This window comes from Sinohyriopsis cumingii, chromosome 6 (genome assembly GCF_028554795.1).
Source record: "Sinohyriopsis cumingii isolate HCF-2022 chromosome 6, ASM2855479v2, whole genome shotgun sequence".
NCBI lineage: Eukaryota > Metazoa > Mollusca > Bivalvia > Unionida > Unionidae > Sinohyriopsis > Sinohyriopsis cumingii.
This window is the reverse complement of record NC_142966.1, coordinates 16,565,312-16,590,955: the sequence shown is the minus strand read 5'-3', so window position 1 is coordinate 16,590,955 and position 25,644 is coordinate 16,565,312. Positions and strand designations below refer to the sequence as shown.

General features: G+C 34.7%; 1 protein-coding gene across 1 annotated transcript; it reads right to left on the bottom strand.

Moving 5' to 3' along the window:
- Positions 1 to 4,273: 4,273 nt before the first annotated feature.
- LOC149796426 (uncharacterized) lies at positions 4,274 to 21,802 on the bottom strand. The gene is made up of 7 exons (XM_089961094.1): positions 21,703 to 21,802; positions 17,273 to 17,336; positions 13,347 to 13,505; positions 12,212 to 12,270; positions 10,008 to 10,113; positions 9,023 to 9,082; positions 4,274 to 6,772 (listed from the first exon to the last, which is right to left on the bottom strand). Exons 3-7 carry the CDS (start codon positions 13,454 to 13,456, stop codon positions 6,619 to 6,621), a joined length of 489 nt encoding a protein of 162 aa, XP_089817220.1. The 5' UTR covers positions 13,457 to 13,505; positions 17,273 to 17,336; positions 21,703 to 21,802; the 3' UTR covers positions 4,274 to 6,618.
- Between the last annotated feature and the right edge of the window lie 3,842 nt (positions 21,803 to 25,644).

The window sequence follows — 25,644 nt, the reverse complement described above, 5'->3', positions numbered from 1 at the left end:
CTTATTTATATCTCACATGGTCCGAATCAACCGAAAAATCTGGTCCGAATCAGCCAGAAATTTGGTTCGAATCATCCTGTGATTTGGACCGAATAAGCCTGGTTCGAATCAGTCTCGTAGTCTTCGAAATAGGCCAATCTTCGAAATCAGCAAACAAGTGTATAATTTTCTCCAATATGTCACGAGTTGAAGGAGGAAAATTGAGATGTTTTGAAACTTAGTCCATCCTTGGTTACAGCTTGCGTGGGTTTTACATGATACGAAAATAGAACAGGCTAGCAGTGATGGAAATACCGAAGGGTGAAAGGACGATTGTCTTCCCCTGTGTTACAGCTACAAGTTGACCGCGCCCTCTATTCATTGACCAACATTCTTAATTTCTTTTGAAATGAGTCCCTGTGCCCTGCATGATGCATCTATGGAATTATGTTACACTGATTTGCTCCATATTGGCGGTTTTGTTTATTTACTCTTTCCAGCATCAGACAGTGTACATAAATATTCTGCAATTCACACGCTGATGGTTGAATATGAGACAACATTCATTTACCAGCCAAAGTCTGAATATAGGACAACATACATTTACCAGCCAAAGTCTGAATATGGGACAACGTACATTTACCAGCCAAAATTTTAATTTGGCACATCAGTCATTTACCAACAAAAGTTTCAATTTGGAGCAGCATTCATTTACCAGCCAAAGTCTGAATATGGGACGCGTTCATTTACCAGCCAAAGTCTGAATATGGGACTGCACAGCTAAGCAGAATGGCTATCGGATTCGGAAAAAAAAAGACTACGGAGTACACTTCTGCCGATTAACTGAAACCTGCTTTCAAACTGATTAATGGGGGCCTACATGATGATTATGGGTTCTGATCGAGGTGTATGTTCGAAAGAACAATTATTTTTATTACTTGGAGAATAAATAATGTTTATGGCTGTTACATATTTGTTTTATTTCAGCTAAATTTGTGACAGTATGCAACCTGTTTCAGATGTGTTTACTCAAAGCCGCAGGCTAGTGTAATGAAATCATTTCACAACTTAACATTTAAATGGCAGTGTACGAGATTGTTTTGAGACCAGAAGCTATAGATAGCCATTTTCATGTGTACAGTGTATCAAACTGATTACTCACATTCTTAGGAGAATACAGTTCCATGTCAAGCCGGGGAACGCGGGTGGGGTGGGGTGGCAAACAACTATTTTCAAACCCAATTTCATTCAATCATGTGGAAATTCGCTCTGATACCACGTGTATGTGTTGTGAACGAATGCCTTATACTTCAGTTATAAGTGATGTATACTTTGATCTATGTATAAAATGCCTAATTAAAATATAGGTCACTTATAAGCGACCGGTAAGTGAAGGGAATGGCTCATATTTAACTAGCAAAGTGAAGTATACTTCGTTTGTAAGTCAGATACTTAATTTACATATAAAATCAAAATCATTCTGTAGAGGTAAAGCAAGGGTTTCAAATTTCTATTATCAATGTTCGAGCCACGCTGAGGACCTCGTGGTAACTTTCCAACAGCTACTTCGCCCTTCCAATAACCATGTGGAGTGTAGTATTTTGAGGACAGGGTTCGCTCGAAAGTTATGTCAATCTTAGTCTTCATTCCTCCTTGAACAATACATCTGGCAAATTCTTTCGCTGACAGCCGATCCTGCCATCGCGTTCAACTCATGGTTGAGATCCACGTCAGCGCTCACACGCACACGAATATCGCCTGATGTTATAAGTGAAATCATGTTTGTTACATGCAGAATCAACGCGGTTTAAAGTTTCTTCTCCGGGCATTATCGATTGTTGGAATCCAGTCATATCTTCGGTAGTACTCCAGGCAAACTTTAATTGTATCCAGAGATATGCTTTTCACAAGGATATTTGCCCCATCGTGAACCGGGTAGCTAGGTTAACGACGTAGCAATATCACGGCCGGCAATTATTTTCACAAAACGCCGATGTGATCTATGTAACCAGTGAAAAGCACGCTTACCCAAACGTGTGTATATAAACCAACAGGTCAATGAACTCGTGGATCGTATGAAAAGACTAGTGGGATCCGTTTCACGCCGGCAATAATGCGCCCGAATCTATCAAAGAGGCCACCTTGATTTGTCAGCGGTTGTTCACCGACCACATCATGGAAACGTAAACATTTCGCGTTACTACACAGATCATGAATTCTGAGTCGCTTCCCATTCTTCGCAAAATCAATACTGCAGTGCAGCGTGTTGTTGAAAATACAACTCCGAGCGTCACCTCAGTGATCACGATCGCGTCAGTGAAGTCAAAATTCTACCTGGTTTCTCCAACACCGATCACTGTGGCAATAAAAACCCATGTTCACTTAAAATGATTTTTTGACATTTTCTTTACACACATTTTGCACAGCACTACTTATTGAAATGCAAACTGGCCTAAATTATGTATTTAGCATGAAATAAACACATACCCTTACTACTGTATGAATGAATCTCATCATTAACTGGCCTAAATTATGTATTTAGCATGAAATAAACACATACCCTTACTAGTGTATGGATGAATCTCATCATTAGCTGGCCTAAATTATGTATTTAGCATGAAATAAACACATACCCTTACTAGTGTATGAATGAATCTCATCATTAACTGGCCTAAATTATGTATTTAGCATGAAATAAACACATACCCTTACTAGTGTATGGATGAATCTCATCATTAACTGGCCTAAATTATGTATTTAGCATGAAATAAACACATACCCTTACTAGTGTATGGATGAATCTCATCATTAGCTGGCCTAAATTATGTATTTAGCATGAAATAAACACATACCCTTACTAGTGTATGGATTAATCTCATCATTAGCTGGCCTAAATTATGTATTTAGCATAAAATAAACACATACCCTTACTAGTGTATGAATGAATCTCATTAACCTGCCTTTAGACTGAAGATGTAATCCCCATTTTATGCAGTCTGTGCAAGTGTTTTGTTGTTCAAATTATTAAAGTTTGATGGACCAATGTATGGTAGTCTCCCTTTATTATAACAAAACCTACATGGCAATAGGAAAATATTTTTTTTTAGTGTTAGTTTCATTGTGGGTAAAGTTTTTGCTGTTTGATACAAATATATCATAATGTCACATAATAACTGGTGACACAATTGATCAGCAGCATTTTGAAGATAAAGCTTAAATGACAAGTATAATAATGTAAATTCGTATGTATTCTTAGTGCTACATTTCAATTAAAATGTTTAGCAATAGTATATCACAACCAGAAATATGAAGATACTCAACCTTTCCTTGCTCCATGATAAGATGCGATAGTGAAGTTACATTCTGACCATACATATTTAAGTTATTGTGTTGCATGTTACAGGACTAATGAGGGTGTAGTGCTTGTCAAGATGCATCCACTCAATAAACTGCATGAATGTAGGGATAACAGTATATATAAAAGGTGTAAAAAATCTATTTGGTCATGAAATTAATGCAACATTTTAGCTTATGCCAGTAAAATGTGAAATGAAGGTCACTGTGCCTTTAAAGTCTTGTTAAACTGCGGTACTAACAGAGATCCAACACTCATCTCATTTTTATGATTCTAGCAATAACTGAGTTTGAGGCATAAACTTGAAATTGAATTTTTGTTTTCTTCAACAAAGGCAATGAAGTGTGAAAAGTGGGTGACATAGATTCACATTATAAGGGTGTAGTAATCATCTAGATGCATATCCTCATCAAGTTTAGAAAATAAAAAAAGAATTTGCACTCTAGAAGTAACTCACTTTTATTTTATAAGTGTGGTCTTCGTCAAGATACATTCCTGTACAGGGTTTCAAGAATCCAGGTATAACAATATTTATACAGCCTGCAGAAAAACTGAGCTAAACACAAAATCTTACTGAACATGTATGTACAATGTTAGCCCCCTCAACCCACTCCACAGGGGGTAGATACTATGAAGCTAACTTGAAACAGTTGCCTAGAATAAAGGAAAAAAGAGCCATTTAGATTTAGTGAGGTAGTACGTGTGTATACACTATTATCTGAGCAGATACCAATGTAGATTGTAGAATGTCTCCTTTCCTTTGAAGATGTCGCCTAACAAAACTATATTATCCTTCAAATCAAGCTGGGAAAATATGCTGTTCGAGTTATGCCACTGTTATTGACCCTAGGTACCAGCAGGTCTAACTGATCATCACAAGCAAATGGAAGCCATTATTAGATAAATTTCATAAATCAACACCAATTATAAGTAACTCAATACTTTTTCAAAATTTATTTTGAAAAAAACCTGGAATAGATAAAAACATCTCATTTTTTGGTTTCCTTAAGCTTGGATTTTCATGAATTTGAATGATCATGCTGTTGTCATTTCTGACAAATTTAAAAAGTCACACATCACAGTTTTTTCCAAATTAAGCAAATTTTAAACAAGCAAATAACAAAATATATTTTCTACCATATCTACTTTTTTGTGGTTTGAGCTTCATCAAAATTTTTTTATCAGCCTGCCTTTCATAATCAAGCACTGAAATAAAAACTGCCCTGAGGCTACCTTTTGAAAATATTGTTATATACATTATCAACCAGTGGTTAAAAATTAATTATTTATCTGAAATGATCTGTGCTATAAATTAACTTTCCACTATACTACTGCCCTGAAGAGACATTTAAATATACAGTGTATATATAAAGCATGCCAATAAAAGGAAAATTTAAGGATGATCTGATTACACAAGTTTGTTGTTCTTTGTGACCATTAAGTACATGCAATATCTGTACTAAATTGATGATACAAAGTATTTCAGCAGCCTTGTGCCAGTGAATATTCTAAGGTAAATAACAATTATCTTTCCTGAAAATATGTATATGCAAGAATCACAGTGAAAATAATCAATTCAAGTGATCATATTAAGCCATATATACTAAAGCTAACAAGAATATCCAAATCAAATTAAGCTTACAAGAATATGCAAATAAAATTAAGCTAACAAGAATATGCAAATCAAATTAAGCTCTATAGATAATGCATAACTTAATGCAGTGTTACTCAAACAGCTAACTAATAAGCAGATAAGTACTTCGTAATACCATTCATCTATCCTGGAGGTAGATTCACAAACATGAGGCCCAAAATGGACCTAAGATCACTCACCTAACTGAAATTTTTTAACAGCCATATGCAAGAACAGTTGGCCACATCATCCAGTAGTAAGCTTGATGTGTTTAAATTCCTCCAGTGCTGTTGATTCCCTAATTTCGAAAAACAAATCTTTCAAGGATCATTATTTGTATAATGTGAAAGGTTTTCATGCCAGATTGCTTTCTGTCAAGTATAGTTAAATTTATTTAGTGATTTTGGAGAAATTGTTTAATTTGTATTTTTTATTTATGACGGATCACAATCATGTACACAAACTTAAAAAGTCTTCATGCAAATATCTTTCTGTCAAGGCTGGTCAAGTTCTATTCAGTAGTTTTTGGATTTTAGTACTCTTCTCGTTTTTTGTAATGGTGGCATCATCTGTATAAACTGAAAGGTCTCCATGTCATGATGCCTTTCAGTCAAATTGGATCAAATTTTTCCAGCAGTTTTTTTTTTAAAATCCAGTTTTAAAGGTTTTTCTATTTTTAGTAATGGCAGCCATATCTAATGGTGGACCTGGATCATTTGCATAAATTTGAAAGATCATCATGCCAGGATGCTTTCCATTAAGCTCGGACAAAGTTTATTCATTGATTTTAGAGAAAAAGTTGTTTAAAGGTTTCCTACACTTACTAACAGTTGTATATCTAATTGTAGATCTGCATCATTTGCAAATACGGGAAAGGTCTTTATGCAAGGATGCTCTCTGTTCAATTTGGTTGAAAGTGGTAAGGCAGTTTACCAGGAATAGGTTGAAAATAACGACTGTTAATGCATACCAGATGCTGAATGGATGGTTCATTTTGCTTTACAACCAGTGAGCTAAAAAACTTAACATGCTTTCCCCTGCAATACTGTGCAAGGAACCAGTTTAGTTGATAGTGAATGGAAAAAAGAAGTATGCACTGAAGTCAAGATAATGAGCAACATTCCCTTTGATTTGAAAATTCTCTGTATCACAACAGCTAATGCGTTGCTTATTCAAGAGAATTTAATATTTCTGATAGCCTTTATAAATGTGACATGTTAAAAACACAAGAAAGCTCTCTAGATCATATACAGTACCTTCCATTTATTATAGCAATTTGAATGCTCATCTTTTATACACAAATATTAATAATGATAGAGAAAAAATATTGTAGACCAAGAATAGTTATTTCTTAACAATGATCTGAGAACTTACTTGCATTCTTCTTTAATAAACTTTAATAACTGAAGGTAATGCATCAAACTTCTTTAGTTTTGACAATGCATTTTAAACCTTTTGTTGTAACAAAATTGTTTTTGTACGATACGTGCATTGTTAAATTTACATTTACTTTTCAAAAGTGAATAAATGTATAGATTATTAAACTGTACCTTTGCCTTTGCAGCTTCATATCATCTTACAAGTTTAGGAACCTTAGAGAAACCATTAAGTAATTTTATCTCCCCCCCCCCCCAAACAAACTGATTTATAATCATTCCAGTCCCCACTTCATTCTTAACTCCTCAATAGTAATCTCCCTGCTAGAGCTCTTTTCATCACTTCCATACAATCCAAATTTAGGCATGGCCTTGATGTTCATATCACCCACATATCTTGGGTCAGCGGGTTCACTAGCACGCTGCCATCTGCAAAATTTAGAATAAGATATTGCAACTTTAATACAAATGTCTTGTTACAGTATGATTTATTTTTTAATTTTAAGTTTTAGCAATTTAAGTTTCTTGCTGATTGTGCAAAGACCATGGGATCATGCAGTGTAAATTATTATATTGAGCTGAATTTTTAATTATGATCTGAACTTGCCAGAGTTCTGAAGAACTCCAACTTAGCTCTAAAAAAGAACAAAACAACCTGAATAAGGTGCAAGTCCTGAAAAAGGTCAAGTCCTGAATAAGGTCAAGTCCTGAAAAAGGTCAAGAGTTCAATCAGTTATGAGGACGATGGCTCAAGTTTCGGGATTTACATACGGTATACGGCATTCTTCACTGTATTGTGAAAACTGTATACACCAACTTAGGAGATGAATGCAGATAAAAAGACTTTGAATTTCCTACAGTTAAATAGTTAAACAAGAGGATATTTCTTTTGCCAAGAGAATTCGAGGGCCTGAGCTACTACCTTTTGTCATGATTATAAACCCTGATCTACATTTGCCAAGCATGATTTAAAAAAAATGTGACAAATGAATTCCATTAAAGTTTAGTTCATAACAGTTTTTCTTCAGCTAGGACATACAAAATAACTAAACATTCATAACAAAATACCATGAACATGTACATCATATGTCCACCATATGTTCTATGCAGACATTCTTTGGGCATAATTGACTCAAGTATGCAGTTTTATCCTATATATGCTGTGCAGATAAATTTTTTTACAAGATGTACCATGACCATGTCCTTTAGCAGTTTGATTCCCAAAGTTTCTACATTATCCCAAGTGCAATCAATCTACGGAGTTTGGTCAAAGAACAAACACCATAACAAAAGTTACTACGTAAACCCCATTTTTCACCGAGTTAAAGTGACCATGATGTTTTTTCCTCTGACCCCAAAATCAACAGTCTTCTCCCATACCTTAAGTTCAAACTCTTCACAAACTTTGGTCAAGGAATATGGTCTAGAATCAAAGTTATTAATCAAAGCTGCTTATCATCTTTCATTCAGTGAGTTTGACCCTTTGTGCCCCCAAAATAAAAGGCTTCTTTCTCACCCAAAGCTTTCCAAAAACTCTAATGAAGATAATTAATTTTTGCAGAAACCAAATTTTTTTGGTCAGCCACAGTGACATCAACCAAATCTAAAGGCCTATAGCTTAATCCTAGTGCAAGTCATGCACAAAGGTTAGTCCTAGTCTGTAATGCAGAACCAAATTACTGCACAGAAATCATTTTTCTTCTCTTAGTCACAATAACCCTGATCATGCACCTTTTGACACCAAAATCGACAAGCTTATTCCTTACCCAAAGTGTATGCCCTCCACAAAGTTTCTTCCACATGTGTATGTAGAATTAATGATACTGTGAAGAAACCAATTTTCTTCTTTGAGTCAAAATGATCTTGACCTGTTACTATTTAACTGCATATTTCTTCCTTACTAAATATACAAGCCATTTTTCTCTTTCAGACAGTGACTCTGACCTTTGATCCAGAAATCAATAGGTTTGTTCCTTACCCCTGAAATGCAAGCTATTTACAAGGTGTAGTAATGCCAGAAGGGGGGAGAGCTTACATTATTGTGCTGAAATGAAATAGGGAACAGATGGCTGCACATCAAAAAATGATATGTTTCTTCATTATGGCAGGCATATACTGACAGTGTTTAAATATTTATCCCAGTATGTCAATGCTACCTTCATTATAAACTACATAAAAAACAATCATAATCTGCATGAGTCCTGCATGCCCAGATAGAAAGCTCAGCATCATTAGCATTAAAACTGGGATAAAGATTTTAACAATAAGTCCAGTGTTTTTAAGCATCATTTCAGAAAAGATTCATGGGGAATTTCAAGTCCTTTACAAATTTCCTCCCCTCCCCAGTCCACATAAATGAATCTAGAAGCAGAATAAGAACAGGACATGATTGTAACAACTTTTATTAACTGTGTGCTGCTACTCATAAACGTGTCAACTTAATCAGCATTTATGGCTTACCTGGCAATCAGCATTTATGGCTTACCTGGTAATCAGCATTTATGGCTTACCTGGTATCAGCATTTATGGCTCACCTGGTATCAGATTTATGGCTTACCTGGTAATCAGCATTTATGGCTTACCTGGTATCAGCATTTATGGCTTACCTGGTATCAGCATTTATGGCTTACCTGGTAATCAGCATTTATGGCTTACCTGGTATCAGCATTTATGGCTTACCTGGTATCACAGCTTATTCTCACAAGGTTGGTCAAGTTTGCAGTTGACATATGGACTGTTCTAAAAACATAAAAAAATGCATCTTCAAAACAGATTTACACAGAATGGATTTAAAACTGCAAGTTGATACAATGGGATAAAGTTATCTTCCATCTCAACTGAAATTTCAAAACGAAAAACTAACTCATATTTGCAACATTTCACCCACCATAAAGCACATGTAGCCTGCTTAATGTAAAGTTTTTTTAATGAGATGGCATGCTTATAATTGGCGACAATGTTTTGTTGTTGAAAATCTGTCAATATTTTGTACAAGTAATGGGTTGCACTTTTAACTGGCACAGAAGAGTAATGGTGTCAAAAGTACTTCTCACTTCATAGTAGACTATCGTTTTTGACAAATCTTCCCAAATGAAAGGGTACCTACAGTATCTGGCCTAAAACAAAGTACCCCTAAAGGAACAAATGAAGGTAAAGAGTCCATTTTTTAACATAATGGACTGTTGTTTGTTGAGATGTCCTGTGGATACAAATGATCTTAAGAACATAAAACCTAATATCACATCAGCGAAAGAACAGATCTACCAATCTGATAAAACTTTTTGATTGAACATATTCAAATGAGTCTGGCAAAGAAATGTACTGGTATGCCAACCGGAACAGTTTCAAAAGTAATGAACTTGTAGCATGAATTATCTATGGAATGCTGGTACACAACCACAATATTCTATCAATATTGGATATATTATTCATTTATAAAGGCATGTCTGGTTTAAAACAGCAACCAAATAATATAGCATAGCAACAAGTCTGATAACAAATTAAGTGGACAAGAGTAAATTATAAACAAAAACTGACACAAAATATGATATTTAAATGCCTCTAAATTTACTTAGAGAACAAGTAAAAACAGTAAACACCTGAAGCAAAACCAGTGTGCATGTAAATTTGAAAAAAGGGAGGGAAAAAATCTAACAAGTCAAACCTCATTGTAAATATAAGAACATCTCCTGCTTGGAACTCTGATGTTTTCCACTTTCCACCAAATTTAGTGGTTATTTCAAATGGATCACATGTGAACCACCCTGTACCTGCAATAAAATAAGGAACACTTATTCCAAAGGATAATTTAACTGGCAAATCAACCAATATAAGTGTATATGTATAGAGCCATTCCTATATAATAAAAAAAAACGATATATGCAGTTAATTTCACTAATGATCAAGATCACATTTTATCACATCAGTTATAATGAGACCAACCAAACACCTATATATTTTTGGCATCAGCTTTTCATCAATGTAAGCTTAAAGAAATGAGATATATAATAAAAGAGCACAGTTGGAGGTCTACTGAAAGGTGTGTGTGTGAATTGGATTTTTAACTTAGCTTTAACAATTTTTCAGTCATATTGCTACGATATCTGCAGTGTGACAGTTTATAGTGATGTCTAGCACTGGGGTATCATGCTGCAGACATGTAGCATCATATTCCACCCAGCCATATTATCCTGACACCAGGCCGACCAGTCCTAACACTAACCTCTTAATGTTGAGTGCCAAATGAGGCAGCTGTAAGTACCATTTCTGTGAGTATTTGGTATGACTCGGCCAGGGATTGAACCCACAACCTCCCATATCCGAGGCGGACGCTCTAACCACTAGGCCACTGGAGCGGTCCTACTGAAAGGTCATGAGGTCTACTGAAGTGTCACTGATAATGATTCATGCTACAATATGACTCCAATCAAGCAAGGCCAACATTGGGACGTTCATGCACACAATCATATAACAAAAACTTGTGCTGTAACAGTTATAATAACTTGCTTTGGGGAAAACTAATAAGCTGGTTGTCATTATGTGAAAACATTATGTATCTCCACTGATAATAGTAATAGGCATGATAAAAAATAAAGAACAATTAAAGAAGCCTGCACAAAATTATTACAAAAAGCCAGAAGCTGTAAAATCCAGATATAACAAAGTACTGGACATTACAAAGCATACTGAAAGGTATCTTCCAGTGTTTGATATATTTTTTTAACTAAATTTGGATATGACAATACACAATTTTGTATTTCCTGGGCTAAATTATATCCCGAGTACACAGTATGTGGTTCCTGAAATTGAACCTAAGCATAACAAAATGACTCTGACATGATTAGTAAGTATTACCATGTCTCAACAATTAATATAAATACACTAAGGTCATGTGATTATTCATTGCACTGGTTTCTGTTTCTCATTCTCAACCCTCTATCTATCTCGTTCTGTGGAATATTACTTGAATATGAATATCAACAAAGATGAGCTTATACCATCTGACAAATGTCTACAAGTAGGAACACATTAATGACGGCTATTCTGTTAACTTGCACCTGACACAACTTGTATTACCAATTCTTAATTATTGCAATCAAAATTGCCCATTTCTACCATCAATGTCACAGACAATGAAAATGGTCACTCCATTTCATTTCAAAAGCAACAGTTCTCTGATAATCTGTACATCAGCAACGTAGTGCGAGTGCCTAGACTGGCCTTTGTTAAATTTATATAGAGTTCACACACACAGTGCAAGTGCCTAGACTGGCCTTTGTTAAATTACTATAGAGTTCACACACACAATTCATTTCAGTGATCAGATTCTACCATTCTACCACAAAAATGTCATTCACAGTTGCCAGTGTAACATATTTCTGAGGCCATACTGCTAGAATAAATGACTCAATTTCTAAAGAAAGCAACTTCCACAAAATAATTTCCAAGTTAGCATTAAATCAAACAATAACTACGAGCAGCTAAAAATATAAAGCTATGTATTATGTAAATTATCAAGGAACTCAGTAATTAAAATATATAAATTAAAATTAAATGAAAACAAGATCTTTAACAAAAATGTCTTTTCTGGGACACCAAATAATTAAATAAAAATTAAGACAAACAAAATCATTATGATCATATTATATAAAGAAATATTTTTTTTTTTTATATATCCTAATAGCTTCATTGGCTTTACATCATATATGATACATTAATTATTGTCTGTCTCCAATTCTCTGTTTCGCTATCTGTCCTCATGAAAGTATACAGATCATCACACTGACACTCTGGAAAAATGTCTCAAAAGAAGCCCTGAAATCAAAAGGGTTTAAAGCAGGAAAAGTAAGCACATCCTAATGATGATACCTTTAAGATTGTCTCTTTCCACATCCAGATTTCCATATGTTTCTTGGAAATGCTTGAATCTGCCAAAAAAAATTTAGCAAGATGTTTCACTCATAAACATGATCCCCTTTGCCAGTAAGAGTGCATTTTACAATATACCAATTAGAATGGAGGATTCAGACAATTGGAGTTGAAAGCCTTGCAAAAAGATAGACTATGACACCTGACAAACGCTGGTTTGGATAGAACTTGTTAATCAATGGCTGTGAGTCTAAGCTAACTATTGAGTTGGCATGTGGCGAAAGAAAATATCACTGAAATATACCAACCATTAAGATGCATCAGTAAAGCATGAAAACACAGTTTACTTAGTCTGCATGCAATTGTGATAAAGAAATAGGAACAGAAAATGGGACAATCAAATGGCTGAAATTACAAATCTAAGTTTTAAATTAGGTCACAGTAACCTGGTTTTTATAAGGCTGACTTACATTATCAAACTCCAAAAGAAAGTTATGCTCATGATCAGGTGAACTAATAATGTGGATCACTTTCAAACTTAAATTCATAGCAGGACTAATATATTCATACCATAATCATCAGGTAGCCACCAAAATTTAATCCCGAAGGTTTGTATATGTTATTTTTAATAATGGGGCATCCCCCCAACAGAAAAAGGCAGGGAAGCTGGTCTCTATAGAAATGTTCACTGATATTATCATTGTTTTGACAATATATGATGTACTTTAATTGCAATAGATAGGGATTGCTTGGACTGAAATTAACATCAACTCAATATCTTTATAAGTGTCTTCCTTTCAAAATAATTAAGGATCTCATGCAAAGATTTTACATCTGAATTAATTCTCAAGAAAAAAAAATTTCATGTCAGGCAGCTCTCTTTGTTAAACTAGGTGTGTAAGCTTGTGAGGTCACTTTCATGTCTGACATTCAGTCTGCAACAGCCACTGTTGTGGGGAATCAAAATATCCCAACAACAGGAAAATCATCCCCCATCTAACATGCTGTCCTTTGTCTCAGAAGGCCAAAATACATTTTTAATACTTCCAATGGCAGTCTTTACTGTGTTTTATAACTTGTTTCAAATCAGACTACAATTAATTCTCATGACAAATTAACTAAGATTTGTACACACCCTGCATCTAGTTTATGTGATCCCTCACAAACAGCTAATGTTCCAAGCTCTGGTTTCACATCTCCCATTGGTGTCCAAAGAGTGTACAAGTTTGGGGTGCCCCAAGACATATACACACTGTCCACATGAGCACCAGTGAATGCCTCTCTGTGAATTCCCCTAAATAAAGACAGAAAGAAGAAAATACATAGCACATTCTTTCAGGCTTAATAACTTTCACTTGTGGAAGAAATGTTTTACATTCACGAGCTTACTTCATTCTGACTACTATATACACATATATATTGTTGTTTACATCATCTCGTCATAACATGGGACTCTGATGTTTTAAATGTTTAATGTCTAGATCTGAGAAATGCATTTGCATTAGTCAAGGTTGTCATATTTTATATGCACTGCTCATTTGTCAATTTAGTGGTTGCACCTTTTCATTATCTTTTATAGTAGCAGTCCAAAACTGAAATGTAGAAGGTAGGTTGCCATTAAACACAACAAACATTAAAGCAACCAGCTTGTGAATGCAAATTCACACATCTGGAAACTGTAGTGAGGAAAGAAAAGACGGAAACACATAGCTGCAACATTGTCTATTAATGTTAGTGTAATTAATGTCTATTAATGTCGGTATAATTAAAGTATGTTAATGCTGGTGCAATTAATGTCAGTATAATTAAAGTCTATTAATGTTGGTGTAATTAAAGTATATTAATGTTGGTGTAATTAAAGTCTATTAATGTCGGTATAATTAAAGTCCATTAATGTTGGTTTAATTAATGTATATTAATGTTGGTGTAATTAAAGTCTATTAATGTTGGTGTAATTAATGTCTATTAATGCTGGTGCAATTAAAGTCTATTAATGTTGGTGCAATTAAAGTCTATTAATGTTGGTGTAATTAATGTTGGTGTAATTAAAGTCTATTAATGTTGGTGCAATTAAAGTCTATTAATGTTGGTGCAATTAAAGTCTATTAATGTTGGTGTAATTAATGTCTATTAATGTTGGTGCAATTAAAGTCTATTAATGTTGGTGTAATTAATGTCTATTAATGTTGGTGCAATTAAAATCTATTAATGTTGGTGCAATTAAAGTCTATTAATGTTGGTGTAATTAATGTCTATTAATGTTGGTGCATTTAATGTCTATTAATGTTGGTGCATTTAAAGTCTATTAATGTTAGTGTAATTAATGCCACTATGATTAAAATCTATTAATGTTGGTGTAATTAAAGTCTATTAATGTTGGTGTAATTAATGTATATTAATGTTGGTGTAATTAAAGTCTATTAATGTTGGTGTAATTAATGTATATTAATGTTGGTGTAATTAAAGTCTATTAATGTTGGTGTAATTAATGTCTATTAATGTTGGTGCAATTAAAGTCTATTAAAGTTGGCATAATTAATGTCTATTAATGTTGGTGCAATTAAAGTCTATTAATGTTGGTGTAATTAATGTCTACTAATGTTGGTGCAATTAAAGTCTATTCATTTTGGTGTAATTAATGTCGATTAATGTTGGTGTAATTAATGTCTATTAATGTTGGTGCAATTAAAATATTAATGTCTACTAATGTTGGTGCAATTAAAGTCTATTAATGCTGGTGTAATTAATGTCTATTAATGTTGGTGTAATTAATGTCAGTATAATTAAAGTCTATTAATGTTGGTGTAATTAAAGTCTATTAATGTTGGTGTAATTAATGTCTATTAATGTTGGTATAAATAATGTCTATTAATGTTGGTGTAATTAATGTCACTATAATTAAAGTATATTAATGTTGGTGTAATTAATGTCGGTGAAATTAAAGTAAATTAATGTTTGTGTAATTAAAGTCTCTTAATGTTGGTGCAATTAAAGTCTATGAATGTTGGTGTAATTAAAGTATATTAATGTTGGTGTAATTAAAGTATATTAATGTTGGTGTACTTAATGTATATTACTTTTGGTGCAATTAAAGTCTATTAATGTTGGTTTTATTAATGTCTATTAATGTTGGTGTAATTAATCCTCTTTTCTTGACCATGTCAATAGCATCATTTTCTCTGCTTAAGAGGGGCATGATATTTTATACAATCAGCATTCTCTCCTGGATCTCTTTCAGTCACTGGGGACTAGTCCCTAATGCTTAAGTAACACACACTTAATTCAAAAAGGGAATTAATCTGTCCAATCAGTATGGATTACTTCGGCTGTCCTACCCCACTGATGCCCTGCCATTGGAGGCATAACATGGAAACTATCAGATCACCACCCAAGGGAGTTGAAGTGATTCAGTGGTTAATATGCTGGACTCCTGACCAGAAAACCTCAGGTTCAATTCCCACTATTCTGATCAGCCTGGATCCTGATTATTGAGTAGATCTTATTCATAATCAAAGTTATCTGAGATCTTGATGATACAAGGTTACATTCCAAATCTAATGAAAAATCTGATCAGAAATGCCTTTTAGAGTATTCACAAGCTAAGCCAATCAGATACATGATCACCTCATTAATATGCATGGTTGTTGCATAATCAAACCTCAACTGAGGTCTCAATGATTAAGCTTACATACAAACTTAGCCTATCAGATGCAACATTACCTCATTAGTTTGCAGGGATGTCATTCATAACGGAACTTATATGATATACTGATGATATAAACTTACCAAATCTGACCATAAATAAGGGGTCTAGAGTGTTCTCAAGCTCAGCCACCAAATGCATTAATAATCTGCCTGAATGTTTCTCACAACTGAACTCATACCAGATCTTGATGATATAAACTCACACAATAAATCTAATCAAAATCTCCTCAGAAATTTAGTCTTTATATTCTTCTCAAAGTCAATCAATCAAATGTAAGATCACCTTATTAATATGTATGGGCTTCACTTGTAATTGAGCCCATCAACGGTATCGATAATATAAGCTTACACAGTCAATTTCATCAAATTCTGAGTGTAAATATGGTCTCAAGAGCATTCACAAGCTCAGATAATCAGATGCAATATCACCAGATTAGTTTTGTGTGAATGTTGTTTATAATCAAACTTCTGCAAGATGTTGATGATATAAGGTTACATACCAGATCTAATCAGAATCTAATCAGAACTGTGGCCTCTAAAGTGTTCACCAGCTCAATCAATCATAAGCAAGATGACCTCATTTTGACGTATTGATGTGGCTCATAACTTAAGTCATCTGAGTTCTTCTCAAGCTTAAATAACTTGCATAACAAATGCCATCAAAATCAATCAGAAGCAAGATCACCGTATTGATATGCATGAACATAACTCGTAATTAAAATCATCCAAGATTTTGATAATGTAAGCTTAAATACCAAATCTGATTGAAATCTGATCAGAAATGAAATCTCTTCGAGGGTTCACAAGTACTGACAGATGGCTGATAGCCAAAAGGTCAAGCCATAAGTTCACATGACCTTTTGACCTGGTGAGCTAAAAATGGAAATAATAGTATTCAAAAGAACAGGTCATTATTTCAGGGTAGTGGAGCATTTTAAGAGCATGACCAACGAAAAATGTAGTGGCAACATCCATTAAGATGCAGCGGCATAAATATGGTGTTGCAGGAACAGTAGTGCTAACATAAAGCTATTGTGGTGCTGACAGAAAGCTACAGTGATGCTGACAGAAAGCTAAAGTGATGCTGACAGAAAGCTAGCTATAGTGGTGCTGATAGAAAGCTATAGTGGTGCTGATAGAAAGCTATAGTGGTGCTGATAAAAAGCTATAGTGGTGCTGACAGAAAGCTACAGTGATGCTGACAGAAAGCTATAGTGGTGCCGACAGAAAGCTAGCTATAGTGGTGCAAATATAGCTTAATGCTATGGGAAAACACTGGAATAAGTTCAAATTCTTTTCTACATTTAAGTACATACAAATTATCAAGTAGACCTGATTATAGGAAGTAATGTATACCTTAACCATTTGAAATCAAATGTCCTTGGTTCTTCCCCAAAGAATGTCTTGAAAAATTGGAAGGCTGAAAGAATTATATACACACAAAGTCACACAATAGTTAAATCTTCGAGGCACACATTGTGAGTAAATGAAGATAGCTAATTTAATCACTCAGTTAATAGATTAGATTTGCAGATCAAAATTATTAATAACAAATTAACAGTGCAGATAAATCTAAATATTCCATTGAATTCTCTGAAGAAAATACTTGCAGATGTCACTCTGGGGTGCAGAAACTCATTGTATTGTCCAAGTCAGAAAACAGTTGTTACTGATGAGGAACTTTTGCAAGGTTACTTGTCCATGGACAAGTAAATTGTGGCATGTAACAAGAAAGTGTTGTAGTTCCCATTTTGTCTGTCAGTGAGCAAAATTTACACATGCACCATTCTTACTCACCATCAAACACCATTCAGGTCTGTGGTATATTGCATTCTGAAATTTACTGATTAAGACTGAAACCAGCGGCAACCAATGGAAGCAGAGAACACTGCTTTAGGTGATAACGTTTGATGGTGACATCAGAACAAATTTCATTTCCTGGAGGACAGGGCTTCCTGGAGGAATCTGTAGTTTTGAACCAACAGTTGGACTCCATAAAACCATTATGCAAGCCTATGATAAATTTGACCAGGAATGCATCTGGATGGATCATTATCTTAATATAGTTTGGGCTGAATGGTGAAAAGTTGCAAGAAGAGTCAACAAAATGGGCTAAAACTAAACTTGACTATGACAAGGAATATGATAAATAAAGAAAACGAGAATTTAAAGATTCTTGGCTGCAGGAGATTCTTTGGCTTGAGGCAACAATTGCATCTTGATATACAATAAAAGATGACAAAACCAGTGAACTGTTTGCAGGATAGGTTACCACAAGGAAAGACACTATAAACACACCAAAAAAGTACAAAGGACAATACATGTCAGTTAAAAGGCCAAATCTGAGAAAAACGAAGTTGTTGTTGTTGTTGTAGGGTTTAACGCCATTTTTCAGCACATGATAGGCTATACATGGCGGCCAGTATTAATGGTGGAGGAAGAACCCGAGAAATCCATGGAAAGAACCACTGACCCTCGAGAAGCTACTGGCAAGCTTTCTCACATACCAACACTGGCTGTTCCGAGACTCGAACCTACACAGACAGAGGTGAGATGGCAGTGATTCGTAACGGAGAGTGCTTTAGACCACTCAGCCGCTCGGGGCCCTGAAAAATGAAGTTGAAGGTGATTTGGATGGAGTGATCAATATGTACAATGTGAGCCAAACCAAGTATTACAAGAACTGCTGAACACAGCATATGCCAAAGCATGAGTAGAAATCTTTATTAAACTATGAATTTCTTTGAGTGGTTCAAATCATAGAGTTGAACTGCATGGCATCGCATAGATTTCATCAACAGTATATCCGACATCCTACAGAAAAATGTCAAGGATAAAATATCCAGCTAAATTCATATCAATCCTTTCAGATACTAGTACTGATTCAGCAGTTATAGACCAAGAATGCATTCTTCTTAGATTTCTAGACCCTGACATTAAAAGTCCAACAATAAGACAAGCTGAAATATCCAGGATATTTTTCACATACTGAATGCCATTTCAAATGTGCAGCTTAATAAAAGTAAACATTTTAACAGTCTTGTCTTCCAATATTCTTTTTAACTATGAAAATAAGGACAAGTGTTTTTTTTTAAATATAAACTTTTTAATTTACATGTAATCTCATCGGACTGTAAAATTAATCCAAGTTTATGCTGCTGTCTGATACCAAAGCCGGAGACTGGTAACAATACTTCCCAATGCTTGTGACACAAGTCATAACAATTTACTGCAAAAGATACTTGTCCAGAGATTCAACTAATAAAGGAAAATGAAAGAAAAGTAAAAGCTGATGAAGTTCATTATTATTACTGATAATCAATGTAAAAAGAGATACAACTGTTTTACCCCATAAATCAAGATTTGAATTTTTAGGACTGATATTAAAGAGGATGATCTCTCCATCCCTCTTCAATGAATAATTTTAAATCCAGGACTAAAATAGTTATTATCAATAATATATTTTACAATTCTTGTTCAAACTATGGAGGTAAATACACTGTAAGATGTATTTTAATGAATATCCCATATCAATATGACGATATGTTTAAGTGAAGAGATAACAAAATGTGAAACCAGAGTATCAGTATTTGCACCACTCTGGTTACATGTTTGCCTGCATTTTTAAATCTACACATCACAGATATTTTGTTTTAGTGAAAACCCCATGTCAATATGACCATTAAATCTACACATCACAAGATTTATTTTAGTGAAAAGCTCATGTCAATGCAATCATTAAATCCACACACCAAAAAAGACATACTTTAATGCAAACCCCCATTAAATTTACCCAACATAAAACATCTTTAGGTGAAAAGCCCATGTCAATGTGACCATTAAATTTACCCAACATAAAACATCTTTAGGTGAAAAGCCCATGTCAATGTGACCATTAAATCAGGAGAAACAGCAATAATGAAACAAATGCTAACAGATGATGGATGACAAGCAGGTGAACAGACACAGATCCAGTAAAACACTCTTTCCCATTTACAAGCACTGGGCAGATTAGGGAACCTAACCTGATAGGACAAGATTTGTATCTGGAGCAAGGGTTGAAAAGTCCCTGGTACAAATACTCTCCAAGGGTTAGATTTCCCTGTCCTGCATACACATATGGGGAAGACTATTTTCCTTGTCCAACCAAGACATTGTTGAATATTAAAAGTATGTGCACAAATCTAGAGTTACAATATGCATGTCAATGATATCAAATGAATGATGCCACAAAGATTTGGTGTGAACTTAATCCACAATAATGGCACAACAGAGTTATCATGGTCTGGAGAAATCTATGAATACCATCAGTGACCTAAATATCCAGACACTGAAACAATACTTTTCTCTGTCTGAATAATTAATATACTAATGTTTATGGTATGAATATATTAGTCCTGCTATGAATTTAAGTTTGGAAGCGATCCACATTTTTAGTTCACCTGATCAATTTTCACAAATGTTTTGTCTGGAAAATCAATATTTTTATTGTCATGATTTTCTATGAATGCATTATGGTTTTGCTTATCAATGGTACAGAATGGTTCCATGGTGTTTAGTTTTCTTCTGCAAAATTACGATAGCCTTTACATTGTGCAACTGGTGACAAGTCTCACCAAATACATATAGACGAAAATGACCCCGCTCTAATATCAACATCATTTTACAATAAAAGTTTTTGATAACAGAATGCATCACCTAAACAATATACATCTTTTATTAATCATTATCTTACCTCTGAAAAATAATCCATATTTTTCTTCAAAATGCTTGATGTAACCTAGACACGGAGGTCATTTCAACTTTTTTTTTTTGGGGGGGGGGGGTGCAAAACTCGACAGGCTTGTTAATTTTTGTGTTTAGGCAACAGCAATTTTAAATTTTACAGTACAAGCAGAAAAAAACTGGGGGGGCGGGAATGCCCCCCCCCCCCAATCCAATGACGTCACTGCCTAGGCACTAAAACTCCAAAAATGGTGATGACTGCCAAAATATGTAATGAAGCCAAATCATGGACTGGTTGATAGGTATGAAGAAAAACAAACTGCATCAAAAATGACGCTATCAAGGTAAGGTATGCCACTGAATAAAACTGAGACTAAAAGAACTTGTGAAACTCATGTATTGGTGCAGAGCACAAAATCTCAAACAAATATAAACCCAGTTTGATTTACGGTAAAAGGGAAAAGAAAGATAATAACCAGCATATATATTTTGAAATTGATGAGCATTTCTACTTGACGTCTCTTTGTATTCTCTCTACTGGCAATATGAAAGAAGCATGGAATCATGTGAGCTCATTGTAATGATAGAGCTGATTGATTTCATAGTTATCACAGCAATTCATTAATTATGCCATCTTTCTCACATTGAAAGGGTTTTTATATTTGATCACTACCTTTAACATGCTCATGGCTTGCTTTGTTTAAGGAACTGCTTGTAGCCAAGTTGTGGAATGTGTTAACTATTTTTTATTGCTGCAAAATGTCAATACTTCCAGTTAATCCATTCAATACTTGGAGTAATCAAAGCAGTTCATTGCGGAAAGGACTACTCAATCACCAGTTTAAGGGTAAAACATTCCTTAGTTTACATTCCAATTAACTCTTTTATTTTTGTCAGCTATAGAAAAACTTGCTTATTGTTCAGAAATATTTGTTCTATTAAAAATCATGTGTGGTTTTAAAAACCAATTTTCTGGCCCAAGTTTTTGAGGAAAATGCACATGCCAGGTGTAAACTGTCATGCATAGCTCTTAACCACATTTTTATTACTGTTATACTTACGTCGGGGGCCTTCAAGAACCTTGAGAACTACCTCTGAATGTGTGATGTCATTTTTGCCCTGAAATTAAACTTTCTACATGAGTTTTACTGACAGATTTTGTGCACTCATAAGAACTAACAATAAGTATCATACATATTTTAGGTACCTGTGACCTTTTGGTCCCACATTTTTCTAAAGCTGTCTATCATCAGAACCAGTGTCAAATTCAATGTTAATGTTTTTGTAAACTCATAACTCCTAGACTATGTAATACAGGAGTTTGATGAAACTTGATGCTAGCTTTACTGTATAGGGAGTGTAAACTGGCTCTGGCTTCATACCTTAAAAATCATTAAGATCTGCACACTTTAAACATATAATAACTGTTGTTTGGACTGGTTATGGGACAAAACTTTAGATTCTTCTTTCTCCATGAAATGCATTAAACAACTGGAGAACAGGTAACAGGAAGAGGAAATACATGAGCAAACTCTACCAATGATACCTTTTTTAAGGGAAATTTCAAATGTGGCTGAAGCCCAACAAGTAGCATAAAACCGCTCCTTTAATGTCAAGGTCATGACACATGCTATCTACATAAGGTAATGGCAGACTTTTCCCTTAGCTTTACCATGTGAGCCATTTCCATTCTGAACTTTGCTGCGGCTATCTGCTGATCTGCCTGAGATCTATAACTGGTCCAAGTTTATCAATGGATTTTGGCACAGGATATAATCATCTCTCTATTGCAGCTGAGACTGAAGAAAAACTGAACAAGGAGTAAAGCGAGCTGGATAGGCAATTCTTATGCTGGACACTTCCACACACATTCAATACGACCAATGATCTGCAGTGGAGAAGCAAATGCCAATGAGTATAGGGCCATGGTTAGTGGCTTTAGTAACGATGAATGGAGAAAGGAGTCCAATCTTGTCCAGATTACATGAAGATACCAAGGTGTTGGGCATGGAGTAATGCACAGCCTTGCTAATCACCTTAGATATGCCACAAGTTCACTTCTAAGTGTGCTTATTACCTGATTTTTTCATCAGATGAAAATTAACATTGGATGCCAACTCAAACACTTAATTACAATGTGGCCTTCATGTCACTGCAAGGTGATCAAATTGTTCACTGCCACAATGTCCCTATCTAAGCCTAAAGCCACTTGATGGCAGAGAAGGATGCTGGCCACTTCCTGTCCAAACAGAAGTCCATGGAGTTTCCAGAAACTTGGAGTTTACGTATCATAGGGCAGGGCAACTACTGGCATTTAATCTTTTCTGACTGCAGCTGAAGACAGGAGGGGCATTTATTCAGGCCATGATGATTTTGACAGGTCCTTAATTTAATGTAAATTTCTGAGTAGCCAAATAACTAGTAGACAGAAATTTACTAGTCCTTCCATTGATGACAAGTGACAACTGAAAACTTTACAAGCCACTGAATCATGAAAACTATTAGTCCTACAGAAACTATATTTTTTATCTAGTAAAATATGTTTCTTCATGAATACTTACCCTTTGGGTATGTGGGTGATAAATCTCCTCAATTGCCACCTTAAAACTGAACTCCATTTCAGCATGGGAATGGACATCATCTGACCAAGTGTTTTCATGCACTCACTGCGTGGGTGCTTTATCTGTGTTAACTAAGCATGCTTGTGATACCTGAGAGATTAACTGATTTCATGGATTAACACACATTAATCATGTATTTGACTAAAATACTAACATGTGATTCCTTCAACATCAATTTAAGGAATAGATAATTATGAAGACAAACCTGTTGGAAATGCCAGAAAGACTAACAAAAAGGAAAATCAGACCGACCCTCAAGTTCCACACAAATAAAATAATCAGAAGGCACATGCTGAAGAGGCCTGATATAGTTATAAAATAACATGAAGGGCCATTCAAAAACAGCCCCTAGCAACTACAAACAATGGAAGGATGTTGGACACAGTGAAAATGTAGCAGATGAAATATCGACTGTATTTACCATGCTTGGGACCAAGGAATATGTGGTGAAGCTAATCAATACAAGAGGGGACAATCCACCCACAAAATCATATGCAACAGAGACCAAGGACTTTCATTTATTCCTGACAAAGGAAACTCGCCATCCTTTGGGAATCAACTGAACTTTCAATCTGGGTTCTTTTATTGTCCCACTACAGTTTACAACAATTTGAAGGTATTGAAAATTCTGGTGATCATCTTATCTTTCTTGGTTCAGCGTTCTTACATTAGAATGAGATTTGCTAGACCAACCAAATCTTCTTCCACTATGTGAAAAGACAACATGGACATTAAGCATGTCGATGTCAAGTTCGGAACTGACAACAATGCCAAAGGTGCCATGTGGAGTGCTTTCCCAATGCAGCAAGACTTGAATGCACCAAGCATATCAAGGATAATATCACACATACTCTGACCAATAAGATACCCACAGACTGACAGTCAAGATTCCAAAAAAGTTACCAATATATTTGCAAAGGATAGTATTAAAAAATTGCAAAGATCAGTCTAAATCATACCAGAAACAATATTATATTGTATAACATACAATTTATTATAGGATTAAATGACTACGGTTTGGTATTTACTGATGTGTAAAATTACCTAATCACTCAAAAATTAAATAAACTCTGAAGGATTTTATGTCAACTTTGTGAGTGATAAGGTAACAATTACACATCAATTAATAACCAACCATGATCATTTGATCTGGCTTATAATTCAAATATACTCTCACACAGCACACTTCATTAACAGTGTTCACATTTAGGTAGCTCAAAGTTTTCTTTCTTTTTCCTCTTCAATGCGACAGAATACTCAGCCCCATCCTCATCAGCCAAGAGTGGTAAACTTTTATATAGGGTAGAGGTTCAGAGCGGGTCATGCTGCAAGCTATCTATGGAGCTTGTTATGATCATTTTTTTTATTTAAAAAAGGTTGATGCTGTTTAAACCAGGCTATTCCTGTGTTTAACATTACACTTCCAAGGGCATGTGTTGTTGTAGCAGTCGTTCTTGCTTTCTGTGCATTTAGATCTTTCAAAAGCAAACTCATGTCCAGTTTTAGTGAGATCCTTTGTTTATTTCATGACACTGTCCTTTAACAGCTGCCAGAACATGTTTTGGAAGCGAAATGCAATAATTCCTGAAGATTGGCTTGTAAAGCCTGCCATAAACCTTTTTTGGCAAAAGGGGTGAGTGTTGGAATACAGGAAGGTCTGTGCAAATACATTGTTTTAACTTACAATGGATATTTTTCATCTATGGTTTGAACAATTGGATCAGAAATCATAGGAGTGGGTGGGTGGAAGCTTGTTATTATTATGGTGTAAGTTGTTGATATAGATCAAACTTCACACAAAATGGTCTGGAAACAAAAGAAGTCTGCATAATTTATCGTTGTGTAGAAAAATCCAGATCAGTATCTTGTGACCGTTTACACCCAATCAAATTGTAGAACCTGTCAATTCATATAAATTGGAATTATTCTACATAATAAAGTGAGGATGGTGTGGACAGGCCATGAATTAAATGTAAATATCTCAGTAGGTTAGCAAAAAAAAATCAAGTAAATATAGAAACTGACTAGTCCTGCTCAATCTTTACTAGTCCTTCCATTGATGACAGGTGACAAAACTATTCAAGCCACAGGACTATTAAAATTATGAAAACTACTAGTCCTAAAGGAATTTACTAGCCTAGGCTAGCATGCTAGTGCTAATTTCGATCCCAATGTGTATCAACTACTTCTATTAAACACCAGATATACACAAATACATGCAAACATTGAAACTTAAGTAACTGTAATGACACATATGATTGTACATTTGCCTCTGAATGAAGTAAATTCAGTGTGACTTAAAACTTAATGTTAAATATGACAATCACTTAAACTAATGATCCTTTCCTTGGTATTGATCAGACTGATCAATTTAACAATTTT